The following is an 8,952-nucleotide window of genomic DNA, read 5'->3' as shown; positions in this document are numbered from 1 at the left end:
GTATACTGTGTGTAGAGACCACGTAAGAGTTTTACTTGGATAAACATTTAATTTTCACGCAACAGCTATATGAAGCAGGCACCACTGCTCCCATTTTTATAAGGGGTTACCTGTTCCGAGAGGTTCAGTACCTTGCTCTAGAGCACAAAAGGAAATCGGTAGAGCCTGCAAGTGAAGACAGATCGTCGTGCTGTATACGCCATGCTCTTAATCACCGTGCTGCTTTCCTACAGTATGTCCATCATCCCTGCATCAAACTGCCCGCTCTTAGGCATCCAGTTCTGGGTGTCGTGTAGCGTGACTCAGGAAGCCTATCGGCGTCTCTGTAAGCAGAACGTGTGTCCTCTTCCCTTAGACACACTTCACCCACCTGGGCAGGGCCGGGAATCTGCCTGGTTGGGACATCCTCCCTCATCCCTCTCCTGGCCCGAGGCGGGACTGGGACAGGGCCGGGGAGGGCCCGGGGAGGGCGCGCGAGGCTGGAGCCACCTAGCCGGCTGTGTTCGGCCCCCGCCCCTTGGCCCGGCCGCGGGGCGGGACTCGTGTCGCGCCAGCCTCAGGAGCAGGGGCCGGCAGCGGGAAGCGGCCGCCGCCCCGGCCGCGCCGGGCTAGGCGAGGCGGGGCGGGGCCGGGCGCGTCGGGAAGGGGAAGCCAAGCCGCGCGGGCCGGGAGCCTCTCCGCACCAGCCGCAGCGCACCCAGCGCCGCGATGGGGCTGGAGACTGAGAAGGCAGATGTCCAGCTCTTCATGGACGACGACTCCTACAGCCGCCACAGCGGCGTCGATTACGCCGACCCCAAGAAGTTCGTGGACCCGGGCACCGACCGAGATCCCCACCGGCTGAACTCGAATCTCAAGGTGAAGCCCGGGGTGGGCCCTACCCTGGTCCTGAGGTTGGCTCAAGTCCCGACATGGCCTGGAAGTGGGGGTCCCCTTCTACCCTGCCCCAACCCCAACTCCCACCCTCTCCACTGAGTCAGCCCTCCAGGGTCCAGGACCCGGATCCACCAGCTCCAGGGCCGCCTGCGTAGCCAGGAATTTTTAGCCAAATTCCTGTGCGCCCACTGTGACCCTAGAAGAGGTGGGGCACCCCAGCCAAGTCGTTCTTTCTTTCTTCTCACACTCTGAGCTCTCCTGGTTCCTGGGGCAGCAGGTTGGGTAACAGTTCAGGATCCCTGAGTCTTGTCTCCATAGGTGGGATTCGAGGATGTGATAGCAGAGCCGGTGTCTACACACTCCTTTGACAAAGTGTGGATATGCAGCCATGCCCTCTTTGAAATCAGCAAATACGTGATCTACAAGTTCCTAACGGTGTTCCTGGCTATCCCCTTGGCCTTCGCTGCGGGAATTCTCTTTGCCACACTCAGCTGTCTGCACATCTGGTGAGAAGAGGCACACTGGGGTGGAAGGGGTTTCTGAAATGTAGGAATCTTCTTTGCCACCTGCCCCAGGCCTGCTTGCAGGCAAAAGGCATCATCTCCTAATGTAGTCACAGGAATTGGAAGGCCTTGAAAGGCAATGCACTTTCTTTAGAATTGCAGGTTAAGGTTGCATTAGAAGTTTAAACAGTAGAAGGAATGTCCCTTTGTCCCCTGGTGCTATTTTCCTTTAAGTGGCAAGACCAAGCTGACTGTGGAGGTAGAGAGCTGGAGCCCATATTTCCTGGGCCATCCATTGCTCTCTCTTGTTTTAACTTGTGCCTGTAGTCCTGGGTAGGGCTCTTATTTCTTTCATTACCTTTTATTCAGTCACCGTCTGTGCTTGGGGGTGAAACAAAAGTGATCTCTGAGCAGAATGCCAGTGACACTATCAATGGAGCAGGATGTCAGACCTGGTTAAGCAGTGTTATGGAGGGGCTGCTCCAATCTTGCTATTGACAAATGGCAAGGATGAGATCAGAGGAGATGTAAGGTGAAAGGCCCTCCCAGCACAAATGAATGAAAACTCGAACTGCAGGATAATGAAAGGACTAACATGCAGATCACCCCCAGTATGACAATTGCCAAGCTTGTCTTTTAATGCAGTCCTGGAGAAATTTATAACTCCAGATGCATCACCACACCCTAATATGTGCTGTGTTAATTGTGAGAAGTTACAAAATTGTTCTCCATTCCCTCTACCATCTGAATAAATTTCTTTAGTAGGCTAGCTAGATAGTTCAACCAAGAAAATTTATTGAGTGCTTAGTTTGTGCTGGGCATTGGGGCCAGAATGAATAAGATGCAAGATCAGCCTCAGCTTACTCACAGCACATTAGGGCAGCTGGCTGGGTACAGAGGTGAATGCTGAGGGAAACCCAGTTAAATCTGTGGAGGAGGGAAGCACAGGGAAGGCTTTGTAGAGAGAAATTAGTCTAAAAAGGCTTTTAAAGAATAAATTAAAATTCACTCAATAAGTAAAGGATAAACAACAAACATCAAATTAATTTGAACACTAAAAACTGTAAACAACTAAACTATATTGAAACTGCCAAAGACTGTTAGAGGAATGAAAATCTTTGCCTCTATACATGAGCAGATCCACAAAGGCCAGATGTATAGTTAGCTTATATTTTGACAGTAGCACATAGATGTTTTTAAAAGATTCCCAAGTCAGCACACAAAATTTTGGATTCCTGATTAAATAAAACTAACCATCTAACCTCAGTGCCCATTTTTCCACTTTTGAAAATGTGAAAAACTGAGTGAAGGCATAGCATACTTTGAAATGCTGGTTATGAAGCTAATTGGAAATATAGAGTGCCATATTTATAGTTAACAAAGATAGGCATTCCTAAAACACTTGTGGAATAATTGACAACAAAAAGGTTTTCATTTACTAAATGGTGGAGAGATATAACTAAAACTACAATTAACCAAATGATGCTTCGCTTCACCTGGCTCTCCTGAGGACAGGAGATGTTTTTTTCTGCAGTGCTTCCAGTGGTGAATCATCAACCACTTCTTTTTCAGCCACAGAAAATGCATTATTTAACGTCATCTTGTTTTTCAGATTACATTCATGTGAGGCATTAATATTTAACTGTCATACATTTGCCATCAGGCAGTTGTGATAGCAAATAGGGAAGTATTTTCAAACAAAAATGTTTAAAAGTTAGTTTATACCTTGATAAAGCAGGTTTTCATGAATGGATTACATTCCATTGATAGGATGAGACCAGATGAAGGAGAGACCTTATAGAAGAGCAAACCCATTTGAGTTTGGTGGGGAGGGGTTGTTATTGTTTTCTTGGTGTTTTTGCTTTTATTTACTTTTTTTCTTTCGTTCCCCTCCTTTTTGTTTGGTAGGGGGTGAGGGTTATTTTTCACCAAGAGGCTGGTGATCAAGGCTATAAAAATATGCAATAATAAGATCTTTAAACCATACTGCATAGTCACAATGAATCTGATTTTTGATTCTTTAAACAAATAATAGCAATAAGAAAACACTCAGAACTCAGTCTAATAATATTGGATCCCGGGCTAGAAGTGCAGGTTATTAGGGACCAGTGAATTAATTTGAGTCCATACCATAGTCAGACTGAGGTATCTGCCACTTGGCAATAAGTGGCTCATACCAAAGAAATGTGGATTGAGCCACTCTACCTTCTATTTTTGCTGGGATACAATGCAAATGGATGGCCCAGCTAATGAAAATGCAGTAATATCAATCTCATTTCCCAGAAGACTTTTTTAATTCAGCAAATTGCTATAACAAGGCAATCTGCATGACACCATAGTTAATACAAAGCTTAACAAAAGTCTCAGTTCTAATGGACTTATTATCCAATGGGTGAGTATATAATCTTTGTAATTATAAGATTTATTTAAGAAATATGGAGTTCCCATCGTGGTGCAGCAGAAACAAATCCAACTAGGAACCATGTTGTGGGTTCAATCTCTGGCCTCGCTCAGTGGGTTAAGGATTAGGCATTGCCATGAGTTGTGGTGTAGGTTGCAGATGCGGCTCGGATCCCATGTTGCTGTGGCTGTGGCATAGGCCGGCAGCTGTAGTTCCCATTCGACTCCTAGCCTGGGAACCTCCATATGCCACAAGTGAGGCCCTAAAAAAAAAAAGAAATATTTGGTTGGTCACACTGAGCCTCGACAAGTTTTAGGTCACTCCAAATTGCCAGGAGTTTCAGAAAAGAAACTGTTTGAGATGTTGAGAACACAACTTAAGATTGTTCAAAAGATCATTGGATCCTCTGATCCAAAGTCAGAACAGGGAGCTCCCACTGTGGCTCAGAGGATTAAGAACCCAACTAGTATCCATGAGGATGCGGGTTTGATCCCTGTCCTTGCTCAGTGGGTTAAGGATCTGGTGTTGCCATGGCTGTGGCGTAGGCCGGCAGCTGCGGCTCTGATTCGACCCCTAGCCGGGGAACTTCCATATGCCACAGGTATGGCCAGGAAGGAAGGAAGAATGAATTGGCCAACAACTGGTTAGACTCCACGCCAGGGCACCAGTATCATCCATGTAAACAAAGTGAGAGAACAACTTGAAAAAATAAAATTAAGACGAGTCCACCACATCCAATGAACTGAGTCCCAAATGTGGGCAACTGCACTTTGTTGAACTGGAAAATCTACTTTTGTCTTGTGCTTAATTTTAATTCCCTCTTAGGATGTGGAGATCTAAGGAGTTATGGGGATAGAAAATTTCTTAGCCTAAGGAAGAATGGAAAGTGCATTATATTCTGAGTAAAGTAGATAGAGAGCTTTCCAGTCTAACTTAAGTCTTATAGTATGTCAATTTGAGGTTATTTTGTCATAATTGTTTTCATTATATATTCTGTTTTCAAAATAGTACTATTTATTATTCATTATAGTGGTAGTACAACATGGACATGTCAGGGATTCATAGTGTTATTCCTGATAGCTGGTCTGTAAGATTTCCTGTTCTTACTTTAATTCATAGTGAATTGCCCAAGGCCAACATCAAAGGAGAAACATAATGGGATAAGTAGTCAAAAGTTGCTATCATTCAGGTTTGTGTTCAACTATTTAGCTCTGAAACACCTATTAATTAATTTTTTAAAAAATGGCTTCAAGTCTTGAAACAAAACACAATATAAATATAATCTGTGTAGACCGTCAATATGAATAATTCCATATTCTAAAAATATCTCAATCAGACAAATGCCTAATCTTCTCTTTGCTTTGGGCTAAATACAACAGCCTTTTATCCAAGTCACATTTTAATAACAAACTAAGAAAATTAACCTTACTTCTTTGTGCCCACCCAAGTAGTAATAAAAATTCTACTGAAGTCCTCCAGCAATGCCTGAGAGTTTACAAATATGTTTGTGCCTAAAAAGCACTACTGTGACAAAGAACATTATTCAGAGGATTAGAGAAAAAATTAACCAGCCTGAGGAATATGAAAATATGTAGTTATCTTAAGAAAAGGCATACAGGAAAAATAAATTCTAGATACTCTAGTTTTTCTTGTCTAAGACTTCTGACATAATTGCAGAGCTCTTTTAGCTATACCACACAACCCTTTTCAGTGTGTGTAATTACTATGAAAAATTAATAATATAAAGTACAAGACAATACTAAATTCACTCAGCTGAAATATTTACTAAGGGTCAAGGATGTCCTCACTTTAAAAGCTTACATTTTAATAGGAAAGACAGAAATATAAATATCTATTTATGATATCTTTTGGTACATTTGAGGATTAATAACTTTGTTTCAGTACTTTAGAAGCACACACACACAAAAGAAGTATCCAACCCAGCCTGGTAGGGGGTGGGGATGGGGGTGGAATAACAAAACAGGAAAAGCTACCAGGAAGTTGAACCTCAGAGAAATAGGAAGACAGGCAGGTTAATGTTTAGGGGCAGAAATCAATTATGATTTGGGGTGTGGTTTTTTTGTTTTTGTTTTTGCTTTTTGCATTACTATTTTAAGATTACCTACTACCAGTAGAAAGACTATTGGTATTTATCATGTACGTGCTTGTTTCTTTTTTTAAGCCACATATTTTCTGTGCATTTTATCACTATGTGGGTCACTGTTAATTTGTTTCAAATGCTCAACCCAGTTTAGGTGAATTGGGCTATTGTTATACCTTTCCGTGCCTAGGCAAGGTATAAGTGGCTTTATTTGGTAACAGTGACAATCCTTACACATTTCTCTTCGTCCATTCTAGGATTATAATTCCTTTTGTAAAGACCTGCCTAATGGTCCTGCCTTCAGTGCAGACAATTTGGAAGAGTGTGACAGACGTTGTCATTGCCCCCTTGTGTACAAGCGCAGGACGCAGCTTCTCTTCTGTTAGCCTGCAACTGAGCCATGACTGAATACTTGGACCCCAGGTCTGAAGATTTGGATACTGTAATACTTCTTTGTTGTTATAACATGAAGGCTTTACTGTTCTATTCATTACCCAACCGTTCAAATTCAGAAAGCTATTAACATGGAAAACCACATGTAGAAATATTTATTGGCAGATCTTTTCAAATAATACTTTTCTAATTAAAAGCCAAGGATTTCATATCTAACTTTATAACCATAATAATACAGTAGATTGGCAACACATAATTTTAAAGGCAGATAGTCTTTGCTTTAGTACAAAGGTATACATTTTCTAATGATGAATCTATAATGATCAAGGGACAGTTCTCTCAAACACTACAAGAGTTTTGTACACAACTGCTTATGAAAATATGGAATTTCTTATTTTTTTACTCTGGAGGTAATACTTTTTAAATTGCCTTTGCAGGTGAAGTCACGGGGATACTTAGAGATAAGATAATACGAAGATCCTAGAAATTATACTAACAAAAGCATACAGTGATGATAGGGTCTATCAAATATAATAATGTGAAAAACAGATTCATGAAAATATGTTCCTTTAAGTCAGGTATTGTTAATCTATAGGCATATTTAACAAGATGTTTCAACTTACTGTATATTTTGTACTTATTGTAAATGTTGCTCTAATCAGATTGCTTTAAAGCACTTTTATTATATTTGTTATTTTGTTGAGCTAATATATAGAAGAAGTAAATGTATATTCCACAAGGAACTTCATTGATGAGATTGCACTGTCTTGATTACATAAGCATATGCATCTTCTTTGGTAATAGAATGTAAAAGAGAGCTATATAAGGCTTTTCTAACTTTTCCAAGCAAAATCCTGAAATGTTTTATGACTAATGTTTATCTGGATGTAATCTTAATTGATATTTCATCTAGGAGATGCTTTCTGTCTTGTAGTTAGAAATTAAACCTGTATTCTGCACTCCTATTGATTTTTCACTACCTTCAAGTAATATTGGTGCTATTCAATAACATTTTACAATAAAGGCTATTTCTGACACTTAAGTATGATTTCAATGATAGTGATTCACATAGAGGCTTTCAGACAAGTTGTCAGCTTCTTGGGTCCATGCTTCTGAGCTACATATATATAAATTAAAAACTAACTGCTACAAACTACAAGATCTTATTGGATATGAATTTTGTTACACTGTATAAAATTATTCTTATCATTTTTGAACTATACAGTCCTAATTCATATTTATGAGTCACTTTTGTTTTAAAACCCTATTCTAAAATGATAGGCATGTACAAAAGATCTCTGTGATGTAGGTGGTTACTATAATTTACACATCTTAAAAATGTGTAAATGCTCAAATTTCGGAATTACTATAAGAACTCGGATTAATGTTCCTTTGAATAGCTTCATAGGTGACAGCTCCTTATTCAATGAAGATTAATTTTATTATTCCCAAATTTCCAAGACTGGTAAATATTAAGGATGATTGAACTGGAATACTATTGAGGACCAGAGCAAATGAATGATTAAATCATAAAACTCATACACTCTCAAAGGTAGCTACAAAAAAAAAGACTTTACAAAACTGCCTTAGGCCATTGTAACATCCTTAGAAAACACTCTCAGGATCATTAACTTGAAGCATTACTACTAATTTGACTATATAGATGTTATTCTGTTTTTTTTAAAGGTCAATCAGTCTCACAACTTTATAGTTATACTTTGTATTTAAGCTGTTTTTAAAAAATATTTAGATATGTTGATTGGGCAAAAGTATTTGATTAATAAAATATCTATTTAAATAAATCATGAGCTTCTATATTTTCAAATAGTTATTGGCAAGTTTTAAAGCCAAAATATATACACACAGTCATATAACAAAACCTACTGACTTTTAACAAGTGGAATATATGATTTCCTGATTTCTGAATAAAATTGATCATTTTCAAAATACATTTTTATTGGGATTTGTTATTAACTATTTCATTTCAGAGACTGAAATTTTGTACCAAGTGGATCCAGATTTTATGTGCAAATATGTTGGTTCTTATATTTGTGGGTGGGTGGGAAAGAGGTTGGTGATGATGGGACTTTCCCAGTATCCATAATAAACTTTCTAAAAACTCAAAATATGTTTATTGATTTTATTACATATCAAACTAATCAGTAAAGAACCTTTTCACTACTAAATTTTCCTTGTTAAAGACTGATAATGGATTAAAATACATGAGATATTGCTTATTCGGAAATGTATTTGTGAAAAATTGAGATTGGTAATTTAATTTTTTTGTTTTCCCAGCACTTAAAGAGATATCCTATAAACTTATCTATCACTTGATGAATAGGATAGAACAGCTTGTTCAGAAATCCACCATACTTCATATTCTTTATGAAGTAAAGTTGCTTGCTAATTCTAAATAAACTCATATTTCTGTTTTCAATTTCTTAAATAAAAAAGTAAAAAGTAAAACAATACAAATCACATGTACTTGGATACCAGTACCATGAAGCCAGACCAGAGTCCAAAATTATTTTTGGAAAGTTAGTATGTGAAGAGTAGTTGCTGATATTGGCACAGATTTTTCTTGTTATGAGTTAATCTGGAAAAATGGCCAATCTCTGATAATAAAACATGTGTTTGGCTTTTTAAAATGCTCTTTAAAGTTTTGAAGAGCTTAAAAA

At 39.1% G+C, this 8,952-nt stretch overlaps 1 protein-coding gene across 1 annotated transcript; it reads left to right on the top strand.

Moving 5' to 3' along the window:
* Positions 1-223: 223 nt before the first annotated feature.
* CAV2 (caveolin 2) lies at positions 224-8,400 on the top strand. Its single transcript, XM_047763569.1, has 3 exons — positions 224-858; positions 1,195-1,382; positions 6,139-8,400. The coding sequence occupies exons 1-3, from the start codon at positions 709-711 to the stop codon at positions 6,287-6,289; spliced, it is 489 nt and encodes a 162-aa protein (XP_047619525.1). The 5' UTR covers positions 224-708; the 3' UTR covers positions 6,290-8,400.
* The last annotated feature ends 552 nt before the right edge of the window (positions 8,401-8,952 follow it).

Source organism: Phacochoerus africanus, chromosome 16 (assembly GCF_016906955.1).
Source record: "Phacochoerus africanus isolate WHEZ1 chromosome 16, ROS_Pafr_v1, whole genome shotgun sequence".
NCBI classification, from domain to species: Eukaryota; Metazoa; Chordata; class Mammalia; order Artiodactyla; family Suidae; genus Phacochoerus; species Phacochoerus africanus.
This window is presented reverse-complemented; position numbering and strand designations above follow the sequence as displayed.

Bases quoted from the DNA above. Each gene is read 5' to 3' on its own strand.
- CAV2 (XM_047763569.1), top strand. From the start codon at position 709: ATGGGGCTGGAGACTGAGAAGGCAGATGTCCAGCTCTTCATGGACGAC. The intron at 859-1,194 runs GTGAAGCCCGGG...TTGTCTCCATAG, and splicing joins GGCTGAACTCGAATCTCAAG to GTGGGATTCGAGGATGTGAT. The intron at 1,383-6,138 runs GTGAGAAGAGGC...CGTCCATTCTAG, and splicing joins CTCAGCTGTCTGCACATCTG to GATTATAATTCCTTTTGTAA.